Raw genomic sequence first — 26,648 nt, forward strand, 5'->3', positions numbered from 1 at the left:
GCCTCCCCAGACTAGACCTGGAACCCTACTGAGCCAACAGCTTTTGGGAACATATTCTTGGCACTAGGAGTTAAGATCCTTGGGTTCTAGTCCTGGGTCCAGACTTTAGGTAAATTACTTAGCTATCTTGAGCCTTATTCCTTAGCTATACAATACGGTGATAACAAACCTGTCCCATCTAATCCACTGGGCAGTTAGGAAAATCAAATTGCTGTGGAAGTGACTTGACAAAACTCTACCAGAGACCATGATTAATAATAACTTTTAAAGAAATACAGCAGATACACCTGAGTAGTGAAAATCAGAGTCAATGTTTATTGAGCACTTACCACGTGCCAGGCACTTCGTATGTGCCGACTCATTCAATTTTCACAGCAACCCCGTGAGATAGGTCCTATTATCATCCCCTTTCTAGAGGAAGAAACTGAGACCTGAGATGTTAAGCAAGTTGCTCAGGGTCGCACAGAGAGTGGTGGAAGGAGGGTTTATACTCAGGCCAGCCGACCCAGGGCCTGTGCTCTCAACCTCTGCGTGGCGCCCACCCACCTCCTTGTCAGCGCTCCACTACTCACAGCCACCCTCGCCCAGCCCCACGGGCACTGAGGAATTAGACTTGTTCCTGGCTTCTTGTGGCCTTTTCAGAATGGAAAGTATGCTCTTTTCAAGCACAGAACAGTGATCTCTCTCTCCTACTTCAGATTTTTGATTGTCCGCGGCTGAAGTTTTCTGAGATCCCCCAGCGCCTCACAGCTCTGCTCTTGCCCCCTGACCCAATTGTCATCAACCACGTTATCAGGTGAGGCCCCAGCCTGCTCCTCAGAACAGGGAATCATTGTGGTCCCGCCCTCCTTGTCCCATCTTCCCACCCCCAGGCCCCTCCCTCCCTGTGGCTTCTGGCCCTTGGCCTCTTGTGGCGGGGCAGCTAGACACCAAGGGCTGGACTTCCCTGGCAGCGTGGACCCGTCGGACCAGAAGAAGACAGCGTGCTATGACATTGACGTGGAGGTGGAGGAGCCGCTGAAGGGACAGATGAGCAGCTTCCTCCTGTCCACAGCCAACCAGCAGGAGATCAGTGCTCTGGACAGTAAGGTGGGGCCACAGCCCAGAGCTGGAGTGGGACATCAACCCCCAAATGACAAAAGTACAGACAAAACAGACAAGAACATGGGCCTCTGAAGGGGAGGTGAGCTACTTGGAGCTCGGCCCCCCCACCCCCTTCCCTGGGACTGCAGAGGCCTCGGGGGCTTGAGGGGCTGCTCTTCAAAGGAACAGCAGCAAACCCCTCCCACCTCTTGCCCACTCCCCTCCTCTCCCACATCAGCACTGCCAGGTGAAAGGATCTGTCTTTCTACCTGTAGATCCATGAGACGATTGAGTCCATAAACCAGCTCAAGATCCAGAGGGACTTCATGCTAAGCTTCTCCAGAGACCCCAAAGGCTACATCCAAGACCTCCTCCGCTCCCAGAGCCGGGACCTCAAGGTGAAGGGGACTCAGGGAGCACTGGATGGAAGACAAGCATATTGGGAAGACCGTGAACGTGGTACACAGGGGCTGGAGGGGCTCTGGGCTCAGGGCTGACCCCACTGCTCCCTCCCAGGTAATGACAGATGTGGCAGGCAACCCTGAGGAGGAGCGCCGGGCCGAGTTCTACCACCAGCCCTGGTCCCAGGAAGCCGTCAGCCGCTACTTCTACTGCAAGGTGTGGAGGGCCCCCGATACCTCCAGCCTCCCCCACTTACTCCAGTAGAAACCTCCCTTCTCAGCCTCACCAGCCACTCCACCCTCCCCTTCACCACAAGGGAGCCTTCCCTGCTCCCAGATGCTCCTCCAGGGCAGGTGGGGGCCTGTCCTGTCACTCACCAGCAACACGTAACCCTGCTCCTGCTCCTGTTTCTCTACAGATCCAGCAGCGCAGGCAGGAGCTGGAGCAGTCGCTGGTCGTGCGTAACACCTAGGAGCCCTGTGAATGAGTGCCACCGCCACCATGGGCCTCTGGGCCCCTGCCCTGTCACCTGGGGCTCTGCCACCACTCCTGATGCCTGGTGGGTGAGGCGGGGACTGGATTAAAGGTCATTCGTCCGATAGCAGCTGTGTGGTCACTGATGACTGGGGAGGGAAGGGCACTGGGTCCCTCTGGGAAACGCCCACCCCCTTCTTCAGAGTCTTCTCACTACATTTTCCCTAGACCTAAAAACAGTCTGGCAGAAGACACTTTTAATAACATTTTCTTATTAAAAAAAATACAGCAATAAGCTCTCCATCTGTCCATCCATCTTGCCTTGCCTTCACAGGGCCGAGGTGGAAATGTGTGGAGGTGCAGGGCCCCGGGCTGTGCTAGGTGCTGTTGGCCTGCTCCTGCTCAAACAGAGCCATGGCGAGCTGGGCGCGGCCCCCCAGCCCCTCCAGGTTGCTAAGGCGGCAGCGGTGGTACAGTTCCTCGCTGAGCCGAGGGCTGCAGTCGCGCAGGGAGAACTTCTGCACCAGCCCTGGCTCCACGGCCCGGAAAAGGTGGAGCCCTGAGAACCGGAGGAAAACATCCATCACCTCCAGCCCCTCCAGGGCTTCCTCCTCTTCCTGGCCTGCCAGTTCACCAGCCAGCCGGGCTCGGGCCGCCAGGTAGTCAGCATTGTAGAAGCAGCCCTCTGCAGAAGCCTGTCGGTCAAACCTGCCCCCTACGGGAGCCGCCCGGGAAGGGTCACCTCCAGGAGGGGACGGGGGGTCAGGGCCAGCCCCCGGGGGCCCTGGGGGAGATCTCTGTGGTGCCAGGGCAGGGTTGAACTCCTGGAAATGGACTGGGAAGAAGGCCTGCCAGCCAGAGATGGCATTCATGCGGCAGCGGTTGAGGACTTCGGGCCCGGGCCTGGTCCACACGGTGGTGAGGAAGAAGAGCGTGTCCACCGGGTGCTTCTTAGAGACCACGTCCATGAGCCGCACCTGGGAAGGGGCCTCCGCTCGCACGGCGAGCCAGGCCAGCCTCGTCCCAGGGTACCGTCGTTCCAACTCAGCCGCTGCTGCCTTCACCCCAAGAAATGGGTCTGGGGCCCCTCGGCCACCTTCCCGAGGCCCATAGACCAGCAACAAGGTGAGCAACGCATGCTCTCGTGGCTCCAGGACACTGGCTGCAAAGGCCTCGAGGAAGGCAGGGGCCGCAGCAGCTTCGGCCACCAGCAGCGGCAGCACCAGCTGCACTCGGGTGGCCTCAGTGACGTAGGGCATAGGGAGGATTTCCACCCGGCTCAGCGGCCGCAGCAGGCTGACCCTGCGGGCCAGGGCCCGCCGGTGCCCTCGCTGTGTCACGGCCTCCAGCAGCAGGTCCAGGGTATACTCCATGCCCCGCGCTGGATCGAAGCGCCGGTAGCCATTGAGCAGCCGCTGCTTCTGGAAGCGCAGGCGGGGCTGATAACGCCGATTCAGCTGCTCCAAAGCAGTCTCCACGGCGTCACCCACGTCTGCCCTGCTGGCCCCCTGCAGCGGGCACTTGGGGGCCCCGTCTGCGCAGGAGAAGGTGTGCTGCTCTGTGAAGTAGTCCCAGCCCAGCACCTCAAAACGAGAGTGCGCTGTAAAAGGGGCAGGGAGCCCAATGGGCCAGCTCAGCCCTGCCTCCCCCTCTGGGGTCAGTGCAGTCAGGTTCCGGATCTGAGCCTAGGGTGGGAGGGACGCACGGTTAATGCCATCTAGGTAGTCAGCACCCTACCCAGCTCCGGTGTCCTGGGTTCTGAGGTCTGTCCTGATTCCATCAACACTTAGTGAGATGCCCGTCGGCTTATCATTTAATTCCCTGTACTTTACATTCTTTACCTGTAAGATGCAGAAGGCATAAGAATCATACCCACCTTACACAATTGCTGTGAGAAGGAGGAGGTGGGAAATGTGCTTTCGTGGAGGTTAGAGCATCCTGAAACACAGCTCGGCAGCCTTTCTCTTCCATGCCCAAAGTACTCATATCCTCTTCATAAAGGGACCTTTATTTTCAACTGTATTCCACCCCTGACAGTCCCCACAATCAACTAGACAATTCTTCTACCTTTGGACTTTTTAAAGAGAATGCTAGAAGTTCAAGGACTTCTGGGCTTTTGCCTCTTCGGTGGAAAGACTCTACTGGAAAGAAGTTAAAACTATTCTAAACGCTCTATCAAGCCCGGATCCTCAGAATTCACCTGCAAGCCCTTTTAAGTGCATGCAAGTCATGCCAGGAGCTTTGATTGTCGTATGATTGAACTAGACCCCCAAGAGCCCCTTCTCCCTGGAGTTGTTTCAAATTTAGGTATGGTCAGCCTCTTTCTACCTTGCTCAGCCTCCCTCTCCACTCACTGTGCACCTGGACCCTGAAGCTCCCTCTCATCTCCAACCCTGGTCCCCTGGCTCACCTGCAGTTGTTCTATTTCACTGTACGCCCGCTCCAGCTCCAAGGCACTGAAGCGTTTGTGGAGCCGGTACATGAGGGTTCCCTCGGAGACAGGGTGCACCGCAAAAGCATTCAGGAAAGCCGAGCTCCCCTCCTTCTCAGGGTCCCTATTTTTGGCCAGTTCAAATGAGCGATACTGCTGCCCCTAGAGGGACCAAGGATACCAATCAATGCCCCACAGGGAAGGGTGCCCATCTCAACCGCCTTTAACCCCCCCTCGCATTCACACCTATTACTGCCAGTGCTGTGGAACTGGGGGGGGGGGGGGACAGGAGCTCATTCCAGTGTCCCCTCAATCGTGGCCTCACTCTCACCACTGGATTTTGGAAAAGAGTAAGTTAAATAGGCAACTAAGGATGCCCTATTCCCTCTGCAAAGAACCCCACTGTTTCTCAAGGGAATAAAAGCCATGAGCCAGCAAATGCTCCCAATACTCTGGTCTGGGAGGATGGGCCCCCTCTGGGATCGTCCCCTCTTCTCCAACAAACAGGGTGGCTCTCTAGGACATTCCCAGATCATTCACAACTGTGCCTGTATCAGGGAAGAGGCAGAGGGCAGGGGGCCAGAGGAGAGGGGGACTGGTCAGTAGGGGACATTTCTCACTTCTCAGAGGGTCCCTGGCAAGATGCCACCTTTGATGGCCCCAGAGTTCTAAGACTGCCAGAGGGGAGCAAGGGAGAGCCAGAGGGGCGATCAGGGGCTGGGAACAGGAAAACACAGCCCCAAGGTGCTGCTGGGAAAGAGCCAGCAGCACCCAGCCCGGAGAACAATCACTCAGTCACCCCTAACTTGTTGGGGACCAGGATTAACTTGAAAGGGCTGTCACCTGGTGCTGTGAGACGCAGCCAATGCCCAGAGAATCAATGAGGCAGCGGCCAAGCCACTCATCAGGACGGGCACTGAGAATGTCTCCTCGGCAGCCATCAAGATGTGGCCGCAGTCGAAGCAGGAGACTCCGGGACAACAAGTAGCCAAAGCCACCGTGGCAGTACCGGGCCTGCTCTCCTGCACCAATGAACTCCTCTGTCCGGCCCAAGTACAGGTCCTGGTTGATGCTGAGGTGGCCAGCAAGGGCTGCCAGGCGGGGGGCCTGCACATATGTGTCATCCTGCATGATGAAGAACCAGTCGTAGTCGGCCCCAAAGTGTGTGTGAAGATGGCGCAGGGTCTCTGACATGAGCCAGGCTGGTCGCTCGTCCCCATGAGATATCACCTGCATCCCTGCAGGAGTCCGGGCCCCTCGCTGCCCAGTGAAGTAGAGTAACCGAGGGAAGTGGTGGGCCACCGTGCGGTTCACAGCCACAGCCAGAGTGGACAGTGTGGCCCGGGAGGTCAGGACAGCCACCAGCAACCGCTCACGAGAGCCCAGCTCTGTCTGGATGTACCGGGTCCTGCGGAGAGACCAGCGTGCCAAAGGTCAACTCCCTAATCTTTAGGAACCCAGCTTGTCCAGCATATACATCCCCCTAGGAATTAGTGAGTTGGAGTTGAGAAAAGAGAAGGGAGAAACCTCCTCATCAACATTAATGAGCTACCGGAGGGAGCATCTGCTGAGTAGCTGACACTGGAACTGATTTGGAGAGAGGTCTACCAAGGATGGATTAGATGGGTTAGATCCAATTCCTGCCCTGTGCAAGCGCATCCAAACATTAATTTAACACCAGTGGATGAGACTTTCTCAGACCTGAGGAAGAGGAAAACATTTGAACAAACCATGACAGATAATAATGCAAAGAATGCTCCAAGTAGCCAACAATGAATACCAGTGAAGGCAGAAGCAAGCATTTAGTGCAACGCTAAACAGGGGTCTGGGAACTATGCACACACATAGCTCTCACCTGAGCACCTTCTTATAGGGCTTGTTGGGATCCCTGTAGTAGGGGACAATCCGGGGTTTGAAGTCTTCATCACTTTGGTCGAGCCGAGTTCTCGAGTCTGGATTCTGTGGCCCTCCTGGTTCCCCCACAGCCTCTACACAGGGATCTTCTCCCTCACCCTGGGTCCAGGAAACCCTCAAGAGGCTCAGGCTGCACCCCAGAGACAGTCCTAGGATGAGGGGCAGTGCTGGTCGCAGCAGAGCCAAAAGGGAGCTCAGTCGCATGATGGTGGGCCCTGTCAAGTGCATGCCCCGGAGGGCACAGCCTCAAGGATTGATCAGTGGGCTACTGGGTACCAGGCCAGTTTTAACCAGGGAACCTGGGGTCAATGAGGTCAACAAAAGAACAAGGCGTGTTTGCTTCCAGGCCCAACATCCCCAGGAAACATCTGCCTGGTCTTCAGTTTTCAAGGGGCAAGATCTGACTCTCAGTCCAAATGGTAATAAATATTAGAATCAATTAAACCCACTAATGAGATTATGGTCTGTCTTCCAATAAAAACGGGAGGAAACAAAACTCAATCCTGCCAAGCCTAACCCAAAAAGGACTCCATACATCTGTAGACTGGATCTATGCCAAGAGACAGCAGCCGCTAATAAAGACAGGGTTGGGGGAAAGCACAGACTCCATCAAAACAACAGCCCTCAGCTAGACGAACACAACTCCAAAGAGCGCCTGTCTAGGGGCACGTTTCTCAGTTTACTGAAAGGGCTGCTGACTGGCTGCTGAAGGCCGGCACAGGGACGGAGTCAGGGCCTTCCTACTCTATTCTAGAGTTAAGGAAACATTCGGCTAGAGTAACCCCTCCTCCTAGTCAAGAGTGGTCAGGAGCCACTGGCCTGGGGCACAGCTCTGCCCACCTAAATGAGGTGGATGGATGTGGTGACTCAGCACTGAGAGCCTCTCAGAGGAGCACAATGGCTGATAGAGCCATTTCGCAGGGCAGTCTTCTCTGAATCCCAGTTGCTGAGAGGCTGGTGCTGCCTACCATCCTCTAAGAGACGAGAGGCAAATGACAGTAACTCTGGCCGTGTAAGAGCGATTCGGTGTCTGCTTTTACCAGGGCCCCAGGTACCGAAACCAAACCCCAAGAGGCAGCTAACGACGACACACAGATCCTGTGAAGGCACACAGAGGCTCGGCTGGCTTCGGGTGCGGCCGTTGTCAAACCCAGCACCCCTGTCTACCTCTCAGCAATCAAAGACCAATTCTAGTCCTAGAAAGAAAGCCCAAAGCGAGTTTTAGCCATCAGTCTCACAACAGAAATAAAACTGGCTGCGTCATGGAGCTGTCAAGAGGGGCAGGGAAACTCGGGCGGCGGGAATGGAGGTCCCGGCGAGGAGAGGAGGGCGAAGACCCCGTTCTCAGACCCGTCAGTGGGGGAAAAAGCCCTGCCTGCGTCAGTGGGAGCAGGACAACGGGGGACACCCCGAGGCCCACAGAGGGAGGCCCCTGCAGACCGGCCGGGAGCCGCGGCGGGCAGATAACGGGCGGCCGGGGCGTGGCGCCGCGGCCAGCCCGGACCCGGGGAGCGGGGGCGGGGGCGTGGGGCTGGGACCTGCTCCGGTCCTCCGAAGCGGCGCCCCAGACGCCCCTGGCGTGGGGAAGGGCGGGAAAGGGGGAACAGACCCCAGTGCCCGGTCGTGGCGCCGGCTCCGCCGCTGCAGCCGCTGCCACCTCACAGCCCAGCCGGCTCCTTCCTCTTCCGCTCGCTGTCAGGCCCCGTCTCTATGGTGACCGCATCCGGCCGCTCGCTCAGCCGCCGCCTTCTCTATGGCCGCCCCGCCCCCTGTCTGCGCCGCGTGCCTGCCGCGGGGTGACGTGGTGGTCCCGCCAGCCACCAGCACCCCCAGAACAGCGTTCCGCACGTGCTAATTCGAGTGCACACAGCCTGGCCCCGAAGGTGACCGAAATCTTCAACCTCAGCTCCCTTGTACCCTAGACAAAAATGCTCGCACCCCCAAAGAGCGCGCTTCTGCCTCCTTGACGACTTCTCTCAATGGGCTTCCGAACCCCATCACGCACTCAGTTATTTCAGAAATGTTTGTTGCTTGCCTACTAAGTTCTAGACCATGGAAAACAAGTGGTAGACATGACGGGTATGGTCCCTGCCCAGGGAACTGAGAGTGGAGGGAGAGGCATTAAACACACATTGACAAAAATATATAAATTTAGGTAGAAATCACAAATTGTCATAGGTACCATAGCAGAATAGTAGAGTACGGTGGAAAAACGTGACAGTAAGAATTAAATTAGATTGAGAATTTGGGAATGCTGAGATCCAAAGGTTCAGTAAATTACCCAGACAAAAAGTGAAAAGGAGTTTTCCAGACAATGAGAACTGAAGGCCCTGAAAGAGGAAGAGATTGATTGGCCTAGAGAACCGGGAAGGCCAAAGGGGCTGAGTCCTGCTGAGTGAGGGGAAAACAGCTCAAGGGGAGGCTGGAAGGCAGGCAGGGCCTTCAAACAACTATGGTGGGTTCCCACTCAGGATGGCACACCTGTAGGGGGCAATTTGGAAGAATACAGGGGCAATTTTGTTGTCAAATGGTTGAGGGGAGGAGCGAAGGATGCTTGTACATTGCAAGTTAGTATCACCTTAGAAAGAATTCTGTCCCACACAACTTTCAAATGCCCTATTGAACATTCATGTTGGGGGGGGCTTATACTCATCTGATCCTTGAGCCTGTGTTTTTATACATAGAAATTAAGTAATTTTTCAGGGTTGTAATATGTGCTGAATTTTGAAGGAATATAACTATCACGTAAATGGAAGGAAGACTGTATTTTGGTTTTGGCCAGGAATTTACTTGTTACCATTCTGGAAAACTGTATTGTGGACAGCCATGTCATTAATGGTGTTCTGCCTGCATCTGTACTGTCACATTCAAGGTGGCCCTATGTTAGCATACTGAAATAACATTATTCTTTTATTATAAAGGATTTCCTTTTCTTTCTTCTTTCAATTATCGTTACACTAATTTTTTTTAAAGTTTGTGTGTGTAATTAGGTTATGTCGTCTATGAACTTTACTTCAAAAAAGGAAACTGGGTGTTATTTTAAAAGTTTGTTATTAAATGGGAACATTGGGGCTGATAGAGTCAAGAACCCATTCTAGGAGGCACATGAGATGAAATACACCACGCTGTTACCCTTTACTGTGTTTGGTCTTAAACTCAGAGTGCAATTTGATTTCCCCTCAGCAACTGGCACATAAATAGGTGGTAAATAAATGACTTGTTAGAAGACGCTGGGAAGCAGAGTAGAAACACTCAGCTACAGACTGAAAGAAGCAAGTTCCAGACCAGCATCGTCCAACAGAAATATGTGAGCCACATATGTAAGTTTTAAATATTCTGGTAGCCCCATTTTTTAAAAATTAAAAAGAAACAGGGGAAATTAATTTTAATAATATATTTTCTATTATTAAATATATCCCAAGTATTAACATTTCAACATATAATCAATATAAAAGGTTGAGATATTTTACGTCCTTTTTCTTCTCCACACGCATTCTTTGAAATCCAATGAATACTTCACACTCACAGCACATCTCAATTCAGACTAGCCACATTTCAAGTGCTCCACAGCCACATGTGGCTAGAGGCTACCACATCGAACAGCAAAGCTCCAGATCTTTCTCAGTTACTAAGTTTCTAGTCAATTCTGGATGAGATCTTTCCTCCCTTGGGTCTCAGCTTCTTCATATTTTAAATGAAGAATCTGGACTCTTCATTTCCTGTCTCTAGCGCTGACCTCCTGTGATTTTCGTATTTAGCTAGTCCTTTTCTCCTCCCATCCCTCTCCCTTTTATTTCCCTATTTCTTCTCTCTTCATGCCCAGGTCTGTTCCCTGCAAGAGATCTAAACCCTGGATGGGAATGGCAGAACTGCTACATTTTCTATGCTACTCTTGCTGTGCTGAAAAAGACCTTGTTCAGCAACTGTTAATTCATGGGAAATCATGGGTGAGATTGGTGGCTATGTAGGTGGATTCAGAGAAGTAACCGGTTAATCTTTCTTTTGCCAACCTGAGTCATTTTAGAGAGCTGGAGTTCTGGAACTAGAAGATTCCAGCTTCAAGTCCTGGCACTGTCTTTACCAGCAATGCTGTTTTACTACCAACTCTGTGCCTTCATTTCCAATCTGTAAAATGGTAATAATCCCCACCTCAGAATCTGCTGGGGGGATTAAATGTGATGGCAGAAATGAAAGAGTGTAAGTAAGTTTAGTTCTCCATAAGCTGCCTGTAACCACATTTTAATGAGACTTGGAGAGACAGGCATACTGTAGACCTCCCAGAAGGCGAGGTGCTTGGGTGAGCAATTTTACGTGATTCACAACCATAAATAATTACCTTGCTTCATAAAGAAGAGCTTTGCAGTCAGTTAACTATCGTCTATATATTTCTATACCTACAACAGTGCTTTTGCCCATATGGCACTTATCACCTGAATGTCATGATCTGTTTCCTTTTAAATGTTTCCTTTTATTGACCGAAAAAAACGCACAACGTGAGAGTTGTGAGTTGTTTTATTTGGGGCCTAATGGGGACTATAGCCCAGGAGACAGCCTCTCATATGGCTCTGAGGAACTGCTCAGAAGAAGTAGAGAAGTCAGTATATGTATGGTTTTAGTGAAGGGGGGAATATCTGCTATCAAGCACGCACTTCAGCAGAAGGTTACTGTTAGTCAGGAGGAGCAGATGTCTCTATTAATGATTTTACTTCTTTTCTAGATATGAGAAGATGCAAGAAATTGGGCTCATAGAAATCTTTTCCTGAAAATCTCTATCTGAAGCCTGTTCTACAGTTATTCCCAGAGCATAGGGTGCCTCATTCCTGATCTCTGCCCTGAACTCCTTTCAGGGGGCGTTGAAGGTCAGTGACTGCAGTGGCTAGTGACTTCATTCTCCTAGAACCAGATGGCAAGCGACAATTTTTAGCTGGTGCTCTTAACTGTGAGCTTCCTGAGGTCAGGGAAAGACTTGTCACCACTGCACCTCTAACATCTCGCTTTGAGCGACATATAGTAGGCACCTGATTGGTGGAGGGTAGTCTAGGGAAAGGCATGCTCAAAGGCATGAAGTGAGAAATAGCTTGGCTTACTTCTGAAATACAACTAATTAGATTCTACTGGAGTATCAAATTGGAGGAGGAAAACTAGTTTTATGCGGAGCGTACTGAGCTCACTTCTGAAAAGAATCAGGCGGCGCCACTTCTGGAAAATGTGCTCAGAGGGAGTAAGGGCTTCCTTTGCTTCCTTCCATCTGTGTCAGTGCTTGTGAGGAGCCTGGAGAAGTCTCAGAGGCTACAATTTTGGGATTTGCCTTGTAAGCTTTGAGAACTCTGTGAGAGATTTTAAAAAGGGAGACTCAAAGGAAAAGCAACCAGCAAGGTCTCATGGCTAACTGCTAAAGCTAAACTCAGAAAAGGGATTTTTTTTTTTCAAACCTCAGGGTTCTTCCCATCAGACTTACATGGAGACCTAATTCTGGAGTGGGCAGGCGGAGCGGCCAAGGTTCAGGAACAACGTTCGGCACCTTCGAAAAGTTTGGTAATAATGAACCAGCCTCTAAAATCTCGCTTTCATGAAACGAGGACGCCTTTCTTTCATGGAAGAATTCTGTTCTTCGCATCTTCTTCCTAGTGATGAGTTTCGTGTCCCACTCTCACCAGTCGCCTCAGTCTTTCTCCTCCGCTCTCCACCTACCGCCTCTTCGCTCCATTGTTTGGACTCATTCCTACCTGATGCCTGCTGGGAAGTGTAGTCGCTCGCGTGCTGTCTGAGCCGGCTGGGCGACCCTGTAAACTCGGTATCTCCGCACAATTCAAAAGATTTTCTAGAGGTGCTGTAGTCTGGAAGGCCCAGCCGCTTATCCGAGTAGCAAGCTGGGATTTGCAGTTTCCAGTGCCTGAAGCGGACCCCTGGCAGAGGGCTCTTGGACTCCAATCCCCCCGGACTCGCGCATCATGATGACGCCACGCAGGCCCGCGAGGCCCCTGGGATACGAGGTAGTTCTTGAGGAGTGGTCTCAGCCTCGGCTGCCGCGGCTAGAGGACGACACTTCCCAGGAGTCCGCGCGGCGGCGCAGCGAGAGCCGCGCGAGGCCCTGATTGGCTGGTGAGCCGGCCGCACGCGGAGGAGCTCAAGGAGCAGCTCTGTTGCGACAGAGGCCGAGCGGCGAGGCCCAGTGAGTTGGGGGAAGGGGCGCTGGGGGAGGGTGCCGGCCGGTGGTGGGGAGGGGGGACGGGAAGAGGGAGGAGGGATCGGGTCGGGATGGAGGCGGCGACGAGAGAGAAGAAAGGACCAAGAGAGAGAAGCTGACGGGCGGGGGCTGGGGGAGGCTAGGGAGGTAGCGAGTGAGGGGACTCTGAGGGGACTCACCGGGGGGAGGACTAGTGCGCCCCGGTAAGAAGCTGGACCCGACGGCCAGGTGGTGTGGAGCGGAAGGACCGGGAGAAGGCCGGAGGCAGAGGGGAGGAGGAAACCCAGCAAAATGAGGCGGCTGGCTGGAGCGTAGCGCGCCAAGTTGTGGGGAAACTGTAGACCGGGACCTGTGCCGAGGGGCAGAACCTGGTCCCTAACTGGAGGCCCCGAAAGGAGGAGCGTTTCCAGAGTGAGGCAGTCCGTGGAGATTGGTGGACAAAGCCCGAGGGAAGAGATGTTGAGATTAGAAGAGCGGCCGAGGATCAGAATTGGCTTGGGAGAGCCTGACAAAGTTGGGAGCGACTAGGCTGGGGCGGAGCTGGGTATCGGAGGCTTGATAGGAAAATTCCTGGGAGGGATGGAGCAAGGGCCAGGCGCTCTGCGAAAGTTTAGAATTTGGGGGTGTTTGCCTTCCTTCAGGCTTCCTGAAAGAACAGTAACGTTCCCCTGTGGTTCATCACCATGCCCTCCGACCTGGCCAAGAAGAAGGCAGCCAAAAAAAAGGAAGCTGCCAAAGCACGACAGCGTCCCAGAAAAGGACATGAAGAAAACGGAGACGCTGTCACAGAACCACAGGTGGCAGAGGAGAAAAATGAGGAGGCCAATGGCCGAGAGACCACAGGTGAATTGAGGGAGAGGTGGGTTCCTGGGATGGTTGCTACCATTTAATGGATGTTCCAGCTGGAGTCAGAGTCTGGATGCTCGGGGCACTGGAAAATCTACCTGGTACCACGAAACTTTTTATGATGAACCAAACCAGTAGAGTTGGAGCTTGACCAAGGAAACTGAACACAAAGTTCTCACATACTTAGTGGCAAGTAAATATGGGAGTTGTGCTGCCTTGCTGCTCTGTCTACTAGACTGAGGAGGAGGTCAGTTCCCTGCCCCTTTCTCAATTTCCATTTCTACCCATGGTGGTCAGTGTGCCGGGCTCTTTGCCTCATTATATCCTTGTCCTCCCAGGGGTAGTGACTGTACCAACGAGAGAAATCTGTGAATTATTTCATGAGTTTTTTTTTCTGGGAGAGATACCTTTCTCTTATGAGTGCTTCTCAAGTGTTAGACACCATGCCAAGCACTATAAGTGTGGTTTGTCCTGTGATAACTTGCAGTCTAGTCTATTACACACAGGGCAGTATGTAATAAAGAATATCCCAGGCTTTCCGCAGTCTATCCTAGCTTTCTGTCTTGCCGCCTGAAGACTCTTAACAGGCCTTCTCCGTCCTTCTCCATCAACTACTGTTGTCCCTTGAATAGTCACCACATTTCTGTCCATTTGCACACTGAGGTTCTAACACAATTTTTGTACTAGTTATATTTGACATTTCTCTCAGGGCTCAGCTCAAGATGGTAAAGTCTTTCCCAGTCAAACCTGACATCAGTAATATTGCCATTCACTATCCCCTTATGCTATCTATAGTGTTAACTTTTTTATGTTGTATCTTCTGTTTCTTCAACTAAATTATTTGATCTTTGACGATGACGAGAATTACTAATGGAAATTACAACAGATAACAATTCGCAAAGCGGGGGTGGTTAAAAATGATAGGAGAGAGTGGTAAAAATTGTCTCCAAAGTAAGAATTATGAGGGAAAGCTAGTGCAATAAAGTCAGGCTATGGGGAAGTTTTATTCCTGGCCAGAGTAGTGAAGGGATGGGAAGTTAAGAATGATAAGAGTGAAGGAGCAGGCTGAATTGTGATCTGTAGAGACAGGGCTCCCTCTAGGGCCTCACTCACCATGGTTAAGCAGTGTCTCTTACCAGCTCTGTAGGTACTTTCTGGATAAATTGGAAAGGTAGAAAACTGAATCCCGCTTTGAAACTATGGTTTACTGTTCCCATTACAAATTTCTTCACCTTTTCTGCTTAGGAAACCCGAGTTTCCCGGGGAACCCAGCTGCAGTATCCCTATCTCAGTAATAAGGGAGTTTTGATTTTCACCTTCCTTCCTCAGGGGGCTGCTGTTCCGAAATATGAAATCTTGTGTTCTTTCCAGCTCCCTCAGAACATTTCTTATTGCCAGGTACCCAGGGTTGTTTCTGCTTCCATAGTTAATGGGCCAACTGTTCCCTCTCCCAAGACTGGGTCCTCTCTCTTCTCTGAGTTTGGAATTACTTAATGCTGCAGGTCACCGTTCTCCAACCTTTAGCAGTTGGCCATTGCTACTTGGCCTTCTTTAGGTGGGAAGGTATGGAAAGACCAAGATACGTATCAAAGAAAGTGACTTGTAACAGACAGCTCAATCTTCTTTAGAATGTGAGACTCTTCAAGACAGGCACTGGAGTTCAGCTGGTCCCCTTGTTTGGGGAATGTGTACAGAGGGGCTGCTTGTGAAGTCTACAATATTCTCTCTTGATGAAAAATCCCTTTTCCTTTTATTCAGTGCTATTTACTTATTTTTTGAGTCTGTTTTCTACATGCTGTAGGTTAGGACAGTGAGGTCCAAGTCTTACTTTTGAAGCTCAGGAGATGACTTAGATCATAGATGCTGTAAACTGGAAGAGATCAAGAGAAAATGGTATACAGTCCTGCGCCTCGGTATCTACTAGGAATTGATTCCAGGATCCCTGCGGATACCAAAATCCATAGATACTTAAGTCTCTTATATAAAGTGGTGTGTGTAATATTTGCATATAACTAGCCCATCTCTAGATTACTTATAACACCTAAACGTAAATGCTATGAAATAGTTGCCATTGTGTGGCAAACTTTCTGGATTTTTTTTTCTGTCCATGGTTTGTTGAATCTGGATGCAGAACTGTGCATACAGAGGGTTGACTGTGTAACTTTCCCTTAATTTTGATCTTTCTCTTGCCTGAGCAGATGGAGATATAGACTAGGGATCGGCAATCTTTTACTGTAAAGATCCAGATAGTAAATATTTGTAGCTTTGTGGGCCTTGTGGTCTCTGATGCGGCTGTCCTGCTTTGCCATTATAATGGAAACAGCCATAGGCGATACATAAAATGATGGGTGTGGCTGTGTTCCGGTAAAACTCTGTTTACAAAAACAGGCCATTGGCCAAATCTGGCCAGCCTTTTTTTAAGCCAGTCCACTCCCAGGCTAAGAATGGTTTTTACATTTTTAAAGTTTCAGATGGTGATATATATACCTACATAATAGTTTTTATTTTGCCACTTGGGCTGTAAACCCTAAAATATTTAGCATCTGACCCTTTAAGAAAGTTTACCAACTTCTGATCTAGATCATAAACTTCTGCAACATCTTCTTCTCAACATCTAGAACAAGGATTGGCACAGAGGGGCTGTGGGAAGCCTGCAAACTCAACTGTGTAGAAAAAATACTGTTAAAAGTCCTCTTATCAGCCAAGACAATGTGTCCTCCATTTGAAAAGTACGGGCACACCTTGGAGGTATCGCAGATTCAGTTCCAGACCACTGTAGTAAAGCTGGTATCGCAATAAAGCAAGTCACACAAATTTTTAGGTTTCCTTATGTGTATAAAAGTTATCTTTACACTGTACTGTAGTCTACTAAGTGCATAATAGCATTATGTTTTTAAAAAAAAATGGGCATACCTTAATTTTAGAATACTTTGTTGCTAAAAAGTGCTAGCAATCATTTGAGCCTTCAGTGAGTTGTAGTAGTAACATCAAAGGTCACAGATCACCGTAACAAATATAATAATAATGAAAATGTTTAAAATACTGCAATAAATATCAAAATGTGACACAGAGACACAAGTGAGCAAATGCTGTTGGGAAAATGACACTGATATAATTGCTCGACACAGGGTTTCCACAAACCTTCAATTTGTAAAAATTGCATATGTGCAAAGCACAGTAACCTGAAGTGGAATAAAATGGGATAAGCCTGTACTCATCAAGCATTTACGTGTAACACGCTGCACTGGAATGTGAGATACATACAGAGTGACTGCCGTCTGTGCTGGCCCCTTGTAGGCTGAGCAGTTCAGCGACAGGGTGGGTGATGGTGCCAGCCCTGGTGACCTCCTGACAGGATGGGGTATTTGGAGAGTGACCTAAGCCTGACCACGACACACCCTCTCCCTTGGAGTTGTTCTCCCCAAGCCTGCCTGTCCGAGGAGGGACTGAGCTCTTTCCCCTTCTATTCCATCTTTCCTTGTCCTAAGGACAAGTGTACAGGCTTTCTCATCTCGGGGGTTCTACTGTAAGATCACTAAGGGAACATAGGTAAGGGTGTCAAAGACTGAAAAATTATAACATTCTCACAGTAGTGGAACTTTATGTATAGTTTTGACTCCTTCCTGAGAATGTAGATAGATTACCTTATTCTCTTTTGGAAGAAGCTTACCATGACTCCCTACACCCCCATTTCTGTCCTCCTTTCAACAGTACTTTGTGAGCACTTTCCTCTATGGAAGGGCAGGATAGTGAAGTAGTTGAGGTCACGGCCTTGGGGTCAGACAAACCCTGGTTCAGATTCTGGCTCTGTCACTAGCCTTTTTGACCTTGGCTGTATTATTTAATCTCTTTATAGAATGAGGGTGATGTGTGTATCTCTCATAAGGCTTATGAGGGTTAAATTAGATGGGGGATGATGATGCAGCATCCCAGACACAGGGTGAACTCCACCACTCCTGGCCGTGAATATGAGTGGTTCTTCCCAGCCTGCGAATGTAGTCGTCCCTGAAACCCACAAAGGCAGAATAGTCGGTCTCTTGTCTCATAGTCAGTTTGCATCTCTGAAACCCTCCAGACTTGGAACTTCTGGTTTTCCCAGCCTTATCTCTGCCTGCCGTTGATCCCGCTGTGAATTTTCTTACACCGGTCCCTTCTGGACAAAATAGCTTCTTGGAAGCACCATCTGGAAGCTCCCTAGGTCGTGGAGAAAGAGTTGCACCTCTGTAGTGTCTGCTTTCTTTTGGGCATTGGTACTAATTCTTTAACATATACTCGTGGAGGACAATTTGGAGTTCCAGCCATTCCGACCATGCATTATATCCTCTAAGATCAAGAAAAGTTAGAATTAAAAGGACAAGTTGTGAAGTAAAAAATGTCCATGAAGGTGTGATACCAGGGCAGATCTGTATGTGATGTGCACTGTTTAAAGCTTGTGAAACAGCTGAGTCAGCTCAACCTGATCTTCAACCCAGGTCTTCCAGGGCATGCCTCTTTCAGCTTTTTGGATCTTTGTATGATAATATTTGATAATCTACAGAAGGACAAAAGCCACAAGTGTCCGAACAAGGTCCTGAACCCAGGACCCTCAGATGAAAAAAGTCTGATGCATGACTGATCTATCCAGGTGCTCAAAGGCGTGCCTTTTTGTGTGAGAGCTTAGTCTGTCTTACAGCCCTCTTCCCAAAATGCTTTTCTTTTCTGTCCCTAGAAGTAGACTTGCTGACCAAGGAGCTAGAGGACTTTGAGATGAAGAAAGCTGCTGCTCGCGCTGTCACTGGTGTCCTCGCCTCTCACCCCAACAGTACTGACGCCCACATCATCAACCTCTCCCTTACCTTTCATGGTCAAGAGCTGCTCAGTGACACCAAACTGGAATTAAACTCAGGCCGTCGCTACGGCCTCATTGGCTTAAATGGAATTGGTGAGGCCCTTGGAAGGCTTGGTGGGAAGTCTCTCTCCTTGTCACTCAGGAGGTATTTACTTAGCATCAGCTGTGTACAAAGCAAGGACTTGACAACATGGGTGGGAGACCAGATCTGCCCAGGGAGAGAACTAGCAGCACTGAGCAGTGTGTGACAGGTACCACATGAGTAGTTGGAGACAGCAGGTGCGGGAGAAATGGCGGGCCAGGCTTTGTGTCAGGCCTCTGTAGGTGAACAGACTTCACAGAGGACAAGAATTGGAGGAAAATTGGAAAGGTGTCCCAAGGGTGGGAGAGGGGGGTAGCAGGACTTGAATGAGTGAAAGGACGGAAAATACTCAAAAAATGATGAGGTCATGGTCTGGCCGGGGGGGGAGGGACTGGTGTGGGGGAATGGCAGGCAGAGCTGTGCTGAGTGTCCACTTCTCCTCCCGTCCTTTGCCTGCTCCCCTCAGGAAAGTCCATGCTGCTGTCTGCTATTGGGAAGCGCGAAGTGCCCATCCCTGAGCACATCGACATCTACCACCTGACTCGGGAGATGCCCCCTAGTGACAAGACGCCCTTGCAGTGTGTGATGGAAGTTGACACGGAGCGGGCCATGCTGGAGAGGGAGGCAGAGCGGCTGGCTCACGAGGATGGTAGGGCCCCAGACCCCGGGGTGTAGGGGAGGACTTTCCCTGGGAAGGCCTGGGAGCTCACATGCTATGCACTGCCCACAGCGGAGTGTGAGAAGCTCTTAGAGCTCTACGAGCGGCTGGAGGAGCTGGATGCTGACAAGGCGGAGATGAGGGCCTCCCGGATCTTGCATGGACTGGGTTTCACACCTGCCATGCAACGCAAGAAGCTAAAAGACTTCAGTGGGGGCTGGAGGATGAGGGTTGCCCTCGCCAGGTGAGTCTCTCCCTCCTCCACCCTCTGCGGAGCCCCATTGCTTTCCGGGGTTGAATGCTTCCTCCAGTGGAGCTGTTTAGAACAGAGGCTGATGGTCAGTCAGTGTCCAGTAGGATGCAGATATTGACAGCGGTGGGGGGGATTCAGGGCAGTGGTATACATGAGCTAAGGCGTGAGCTTCCCAACTGAGTGGTCGTTGCTGGACTTCGGCATAGTGTTTGGGAACTCTAGGACCAGCCCTAGGTAACATGGGAGAGTAGGTCTGGGTCTTTCTTTCCTCTTGACTCCTCTCCCGCCCTTTTTCTTGCTTCAGTCCTTCTGACTCTTGACGTATAAAGATAAAATGTTAGACAGCTATTATGATATCTGTCCTCCTTACTCTCTTGTGACCTGGACCCAACGTGACTTTCTGTAGACCATCATTCCCTCACCTGTCTCCCAAGAAATCCCCAGTTAAATGAGTGGTTCCTTACCCACCATTCTCTGCCATGTGCATTGGCGACGCTTGAGCCACTGCTTTAGCAGGGCTGCTTGTGTGTGCCTTGGTGCGTGAGAACTGTGGCTTTATGTGCTAGCATGGGTTAGCTGCCTCAGGTTCACCTGGGGAGCTTTTAAAAATACAGTTTTCTAGCTTCTGCTTCAGATACGTGCAGTCAGAATGCTGGAGTCTGAGGTCCATAATCTTATTTCTAAAAAGTTCTGCATGTGTGGTGACTACGAGTGTGGGGCCCAGCACTCTCCCCTCATTCTCCTGTGATTGTATCTAAGAAAACAGCACTCTTTGGCCTCCTTGCTAGTCTGGCAACCCTACCAGTTAGGTTTAACCTGAATACTTTTTGCTTTAACAATTTATTTTCTCTGTATCCTTTTGTGTTCCTGTTAGTCACCAACCTCAGTGTAAAAGACTTGCAGATTCATAAGGATTTTTACAGCTTTATCTCCAAACTGCATCTTCCCTCTACTTCTGAGCTCTGTTTTCTGCCCTTTAACCTCAACTTTTCATCTCTGGTTTCTCTCCTAGTTCTCACCTTTCCTCTGAGGTGGAGAGTCTAGAATTGATTTCAGGACTTGATGCAGGCCTGACCAGAATTGCAGGTAGCAGGCAGGCTGTCCTCTCCTGTGTAGCACCTGTTAGACTGAAGTGGCTCTGTCTCCTTTCCTGTTCTTCAGAGCCCTCTTCATTCGGCCCTTCATGCTGCTCCTGGACGAGCCCACCAACCACCTGGACCTCGACGCTTGTGTGTGGTTGGAAGAAGAGCTAAAGACGTAAGTGGGGAGGCTGGGGTGGGAAGTGGGCAGGTCCTGAAGGGGTCATTGAGCAGAGTCCAAGGGAGATGGATGCCCAGAAACTACAGTGATACTAGAGCAGTGAGAAATGGACAGAAGTCAGGCCAGAGCAAAGGCCACATTGAAAAAGTGGTAAGCACCTTTAGGGCAGGCTTTTTGTTTGCTTTTGTTGCCTGAAATGTAGTTTTTTTTTTTTTTTTTTCATTATTTTGATTTACTTTTTTTTGTTTTTCCTGTTACTGAAAATACAGTATCTTTATTAAAGACAATATTTTTCCTTAATTGTATTTACATATGTCATATAAACAGGAATTCACATCTAAGATCATAATGCAGTGACAAAGGCAAAAATAGCCCACATGGCAGTGGTCCTGGGCTAGAGAGCCGAATAACCTGGAGCATTGCACCAGTTCTAGAAGAAGGCTTCCCATGGTCTCTGCAGTGACTCGGTATTTTCTTTAAAAAGAAGAGCATGATGCTTTTTACTGTGCCTGTTTCAGCTCTTCCTACCCATGGTTTTAGAGATACTTACGGGTGGTTGTGTGCATACTTTTTTGATTTTACCGTCACTGTTACTGCCTTCCCCATTCCATTCTGTTGGAAGTTAGAACAGAAGATTGAGGACTCTCAGACTCTGTCACCACACTTTGCAAGGCATCAAAGTGTCCTTACAAGGAGCTTGTGCACTGCTGGCTTAGGTGCTTGCTGAGAACTGGGAATTGACCAGTAAGTCTAAAGGATGCTGAGGTGTAAGGAAGGGAAAGGCTGAAGGCTTTCTGGGCCTGACATTCAGCTCACCTGTTGTGAACTGGCTGCCGTTTTGAGCGCCTCCCTAACTGGTTCTCTGGCTTTGCAGTTTTAAGCGCATCCTGGTCCTCGTCTCCCATTCCCAGGACTTTCTGAATGGCGTCTGTACCAACATCATTCACATGCACAACAAGAAACTGAAGTATTATACGGTGAGTGGACCCAACTTCTCCATAATAACCTTTGTGCTTACCAATTGCCTGAAGTTCTCCTTTAAAGAAAAAATAGACTTAGCAGCTCTTTTCTGCCTATTGCTATAAAAAGATGTGGACAGGGAGTCCTGTAGCCTGTTTTATTTTAGTCCCAAAGTAATTGCTTTCAGGCCATAGGCCATGGATTGGCAGCCTGTACACATGGTGTATGTTTGCCTTATGCAAAGAGGTTGACTTTTCATGGTGCCCGGGCAGGCCTTGGTGCTCTCTGCCGTCTCGAGCGGCTGCTTAACTCTGCTTTGTGGCGTTCAGCACATTACCCCTCCTTCAATGAAGAGTAGGAGCCAGGATCTCAACAGCCCATTTTTCTGCCTTGCCTTTTCATTTTTTGTATTTTGAAAAAAGTACCAAAAATGAAAAAGTAGAAGTTTCCTTTATTCATGGTTGTGCTCACCATAGGAGTATTAAGTCTTTGATACAGCCTTTCAGAACTTTCATGTGTACTTGTAAGCATTTACAGACAATTTCATGTACACCTGTCACAGTTGTGTCTTAGTCCTTCTCTTCTGTAGGTTGTGTTTGTCTTGGACTGCTTTCCATATGAGATTTCCATAAGTCAGCCTCATTCTTTTCAGTGACTGTGTGGTATTTCATTGTATAGCTATCCTGTAACTTATTTGTCAAACCTTTTTTTTCCCTTTTGTCAGACCCTTTTTGATAGATATTTAGGTTGAGTCCACTTTTTTGCAGATAGAAACCATGGAAGTCCATAGTGCAGGGTTTGCCAGGTCCCAAATCTGACTGGTCTCACACCATCCCACCTAGAGGCAGTTCTTGTAGTCTGCATGGGCCTCAGCCTCTAGGCGTGCAGAGTAGTCGGAGGTGCTCTTGGAAAGCTGTGAACTTCGTGATGTCTGTATGAAGGAGGTTTTCAGGGCTACTGCCAGTGCTCTGGGTGTCTTTACAGCTAACCCAAGGATCTGATCTGGAGCCCTGCTCTGGCTAAGCTAAGAACGAGGTGCACGTAATTTGAAAGACCACAGATTCTAGATTAGGATATGCTTCTTTAATGCACTTCCTCTTTCCCTGCTGCACAATCTTATAGCCAGGGCCAAGTCAGATGCCAGATCGCATCCCTCTGAACCCTGAGTGAGAACCCAGGACCGCGGCTAAAGCTGCCCGTCTCGCCTGGTGCATTTTCCTGCAGGGTAATTATGATCAGTATGTGAAGACACGGCTGGAGCTGGAAGAGAATCAGATGAAGAGGTTCCACTGGGAGCAGGATCAGATTGCGCACATGAAGGTAGGACAGTCGTGGAGCTGAGTTCACGTCGTCCGGGGAGCCGGGTGAGGGTGTTTGGGAGGTGAGGGGTGCTGGAAAGGTCTGGAAGAAGTTGTTATCAGTTTTTACTGAGCATTTAGGATGAGTTGTTCGGTGCCTACCCTTACTCCAGGCCCCCTCTGGTCTCTTTCAGAACTACATTGCTAGGTTCGGTCATGGCAGTGCCAAGCTGGCCCGGCAGGCCCAGAGCAAGGAGAAGACGCTACAGAAGATGATGGCATCTGGACTGACAGAGAGGGTTGTGAGTGACAAGGTAGGGTCTGATTGGATGGAGTTAGGTGGCCGGAGGTGAGGGGATAAGAAAGAACCTGACTTGATAAATGTCCTCTCCTCTTCCTAGACACTGTCATTTTATTTCCCACCATGTGGCAAGATCCCTCCACCCGTTATCATGGTGCAGAATGTCAGCTTCAAGTATACAAAAGATGGGGTGAGTACCTGTGTGTGGTTGGAAGGCTAGGGTACACTTTACGAGATGAGTATCAACTGGTGAGAAGAGTCTCCTACTGTTTGCTGACCACAGTTACTAACCCCTCTGATGCTGGGGATTTTTCATGTGTGGCCGCTGGGGTGCCTCGTCCAGGGACTTAGAGTAGAAGGAAAACTCTTCAGCTGGGTTGGTGGATGGAGGCATGGGTTGGGGTCTGCCATGAGAGCTGCCTCCCTCCTCCTCACTCCCGCCTCCTCCAGTGGTGACTAGGGACTCCGTGGGGCTGGTCTGCCAGTCAGCTTGATCGGCACACTAGCCTTGTGTGTCTCTCTCTCTCACCCAATTCAGCCTTGCATCTACAACAATCTAGAATTTGGTATTGATCTCGACACACGAGTGGCTCTGGTGGGGCCCAATGGAGCAGGGAAGTCAACTCTTCTGAAGCTGCTAACTGGAGAGGTATGGTGCTCAGTGTGTCTGAGGAAGAGGGAGGGTACGCAGGGACCACTACTCTTGCAGGGCCTGAGCACCCTAGTAGTGAGTGAGACATCCTCTGGGGTGGAAGATCATCGTGGGGCAGAGCTGAAGTTTGGGGCAGTTTTCTCAGAAGGAGAGAGGGAGAGAGGAAGGGGGAGTCTGTGTGAGTGTGAGAGAGAGAATGCATGCGTGCTCTCAACATTTTTCTGTGTATTCATTCAGAGCATTTAGCATATAGGAACATCTGTGCATTTGGAGATGTTTTATTGTAGAAAATGCATGTTGTGCCCAGATCTGAGTCCTTTGTTACACATTGCAGTGCTTTCTCTAGTAATTTAATTACTACTGAGTAGGTGGTATGGTGTGTGTCTTTGCCTCTCGTGAGAACATCTGTTTCAGTATATCTTCCTAAATATTTTTAGAGTGGCCAGAATAGCTGTTAGTGAGGTGGTGATGTAGATTCTGTTTAGGAAGTTGTATGAGTCTTGCTCAGTGTTAACATATGTTTGTTTCCCCTCTCTGCCTATGTCTGCTTCTGACCTGGTTTCCTTTTTTGTGTGCTTATCTTTCCACTTACTGCTTTTTTATTCTAGCTACTACCCACAGATGGAATGATCCGAAAACACTCTCATGTCAAAATAGGGCGTTACCATCAGGTATAGTCCTTAGGGTGGGGGGCATTGCCCAGGATTCGGGAACGGGGCTGCCTTTGACCAAGTCAGCTCCTAGCTGCTTCTAGAATCTTGAATAGGCCCCTGGGGAGAGGTGGAGAGTTAACTGGGGAGGTAAGCCCAGCAGGGTTCCTTTTGAAGTGGGACACCAGTCACACCTGGGTGGGTTCCTTTTTCCCTGTAGCATTTACAAGAGCAGTTGGACTTAGACCTCTCGCCTTTGGAGTACATGATGAAGTGCTACCCAGAGATCAAGGAGAAGGAAGAGATGAGGAAGATCATCGGGCGATATGGTCTCACTGGGAAACAGCAGGTCAGTGGAGCAGGGTGTGGGGAGAGCCCCAGATACCTGGAGACTGGCTGGATGGTCTGCCTTTCCTTTGCTCTAGGTTGTTACGGATTGGAGCATTCAGATCTCAAGGGAGGGTCAGGGATAGTGTGGCAGTCTCTGATATGCCCTTGCCCCCAAACTAGCAGGATGAGCCCTATCACTTAAAGGCAAGGGAAACTGAAACCTGGCACACAAGTTCCTGGATTCAGATCGGGGCTGAGGGGATTGCTCCAGTTCATGAGATTCTGTGCCGAGACAGGGCTTCAGGCTTCCAGAAGTGTCCCTTTCAGGCCTTGAAAGACCAGCAGCTGTGCCACCATCTTGCTGGGTGATCTTGGGTCTTCCTGAGCCCCACTTTCTATAAAATGGTGATAACAGAGGAGCCATGGGGTAATAGAGGTGAGTCATGATGTGTGGCGAAGGTAACACCAGGTTTTGTAAATGTCATGGTTCCACTCAGGTGAGCCCAATCCGGAACCTGTCTGATGGGCAGAAGTGCCGAGTGTGTCTGGCCTGGCTGGCCTGGCAGAACCCACACATGCTCTTCTTGGATGAGCCCACCAATCACCTGGATATTGAGACCATCGACGCCCTGGCAGATGCCATCAATGAGTTTGAGGGTGGTATGATGCTGGTCAGCCACGATTTCAGACTCATTCAGCAGGTGAGGCCTCTGGCTGGAGTGGGAGGCATAACGGGGCACCTAGGAGGTAGGTAGGACACAGTCGTGGCACATGGGGGCACTTAATACGTGTTTATTGTCTTTGGAAAGAGAGCTCAGGACATAGACAGGTACAGAGGACCGGATTTTATAGTTCTTTGGGAAACTTAGAAAGCCTTAGTGGAAATCCCTCAATTCTTTATAGCTATTTGAGGCTGTTAGCCTACTTGGCATTGTTGGCCAAAACCGGCAAGGCAGTTGGATAGAGAACAGGGTGCTTTTTACTATTGTTGCCAAGAGTCGTCCACCTAGAAATAAAATTACCCGAAGGAGGCTTGGGATTAGACTGAGGGCTACCGCTAGTCATTGGTGAAAAAGCTGCTGATCTTTTCTCTGAAGCTTTGGGGGAGTTGGAGTGGAGAAAAGGAAGCTGAGAGTGAAGCCTCTAAACAGATCGAGGTCCTGCTAGGGAACTGGAAATTGGGATGGCACCGCAGGTTCTGGCTTGGAAGCCTCCAAAACCTGCGGGTTACGGCACTCTTGGGTTAGGCCATCCCTAAGAACCCTGGGGCTGTGAAGTTGGGAGCTGGATATGGGGCTGGGTGGGAAGTTATGGAGTTTTCTTCCCAGAGTCCCCTGAGAACAGTTTCCTGGACAGGGATGGGGAGAATGCCGGCCAGGATTATTAAGTCTAGGATTTGCTTTCTAGGTTGCGCAAGAAATCTGGGTCTGTGAGAAGCAGACAATCACCAAGTGGCCTGGAGACATCCTGGCCTACAAGGAGCACCTCAAGTCCAAGCTGGTGGGCGAGGAGCCCCAGCTTACCAGGAGGACCCACAATGTGTGAGCCCTCGCCGGCCGGGCCAGGCCCCTGGGGCCACACTCCTGCATTGCTGCAATACTGCTCCCCAGCCCCTCCCCCACCTGCCTTAGCTGCACTCTGTGATCTTCTCTACAGCTGGACAGTACCTGTCCGTCTCCTGTCCTTCCAGTTACTTTTGTCCATGTCTGGACTCGGCTGGCTGTTCCTGCCAGCTCCTTGCTGGTTCTGACCCTAATAGTGATGCAGCCAAAGGCATCTGAGGGTTAACCCGAGGGCCCACGTCCTGGGTTGGCCTGTGAAAGAGCTTAGGATCCTCGTTCTCTGGGTTTTGGTGATGTTGGAGGAATACCCCCAGCCCACCGCCCCCATTCCTTTCTGCTTCTGGTTTGGAGCTCTGGACCAGGGCCTTAATCCTGGGTGGTTTTTAAAGAATTATTTAACAGTGTAACTTTTAGACCTGCGTGACATCTACAAAGCATCCAATAAAGAAAGAAGAAGCCATGGTCCCTGCCTTCCTT

General features: G+C 50.2%; 3 protein-coding genes across 9 annotated transcripts in view; 2 read left to right on the forward strand and 1 right to left on the reverse strand.

Annotated features, from left to right (window-relative positions):
* SMARCD3 (SWI/SNF related, matrix associated, actin dependent regulator of chromatin, subfamily d, member 3) overlaps window positions 1–2,086 on the forward strand; it is a 31,503-nt gene extending 29,417 nt beyond the window's left edge. For all 4 annotated transcript variants that reach the window (XM_064487203.1, XM_031455708.2, XM_031455705.2 and 1 more), the window contains 5 exons: window positions 699–796; window positions 954–1,089; window positions 1,359–1,481; window positions 1,600–1,701; window positions 1,904–2,086. In XM_064487203.1, coding sequence (XP_064343273.1) covers window positions 699–796; window positions 954–1,089; window positions 1,359–1,481; window positions 1,600–1,701; window positions 1,904–1,957 — 513 coding nt within the window. In that variant the 3' untranslated portion in view covers window positions 1,958–2,086. The remainder of the gene's footprint in view (window positions 1–698; window positions 797–953; window positions 1,090–1,358; window positions 1,482–1,599; window positions 1,702–1,903) is intronic.
* CHPF2 (chondroitin polymerizing factor 2) lies at window positions 293–8,018 on the reverse strand. Of its 4 annotated transcripts, none has more exons than XM_031455702.2 (6): window positions 7,914–8,018; window positions 6,246–7,500; window positions 5,234–5,798; window positions 4,370–4,552; window positions 1,353–3,644; window positions 293–1,108 (listed from the first exon to the last, which is right to left on the reverse strand). In XM_031455702.2, the coding sequence occupies exons 2-5, from the start codon at window positions 6,530–6,532 to the stop codon at window positions 2,337–2,339; spliced, it is 2,343 nt and encodes a 780-aa protein (XP_031311562.1). In that variant the 5' UTR covers window positions 6,533–7,500; window positions 7,914–8,018; the 3' UTR covers window positions 293–1,108; window positions 1,353–2,336. The 4 variants fall into 4 exon arrangements, with proteins under 4 accessions (XP_031311562.1, XP_031311563.1, XP_064343272.1 ...); XM_031455703.2 differs by lacking the exon at window positions 7,914–8,018 and adding an exon at window positions 7,843–7,861; XM_064487202.1 differs by lacking the exon at window positions 7,914–8,018 and having other exon boundaries at window positions 1,353–1,502; window positions 1,863–3,644; window positions 6,246–7,834.
* A 4,357-nt stretch (window positions 8,019–12,375) lies between these two features.
* ABCF2 (ATP binding cassette subfamily F member 2) lies at window positions 12,376–26,634 on the forward strand. The gene is made up of 15 exons (XM_031455700.2): window positions 12,376–12,476; window positions 13,133–13,334; window positions 18,046–18,258; window positions 18,714–18,896; window positions 18,978–19,149; window positions 20,320–20,415; window positions 21,293–21,395; window positions 22,603–22,698; window positions 22,871–22,990; window positions 23,078–23,167; window positions 23,516–23,626; window positions 24,238–24,300; window positions 24,500–24,628; window positions 25,107–25,310; window positions 26,017–26,634. The coding sequence occupies exons 2-15, from the start codon at window positions 13,175–13,177 to the stop codon at window positions 26,152–26,154; spliced, it is 1,878 nt and encodes a 625-aa protein (XP_031311560.1). The 5' UTR covers window positions 12,376–12,476; window positions 13,133–13,174; the 3' UTR covers window positions 26,155–26,634.
* Window positions 26,635–26,648: the final 14 nt, after the last annotated feature.

Source organism: Camelus dromedarius, chromosome 7 (assembly GCF_036321535.1).
Source record: "Camelus dromedarius isolate mCamDro1 chromosome 7, mCamDro1.pat, whole genome shotgun sequence".
Classification (NCBI taxonomy): Eukaryota; Metazoa; Chordata; class Mammalia; order Artiodactyla; family Camelidae; genus Camelus; species Camelus dromedarius.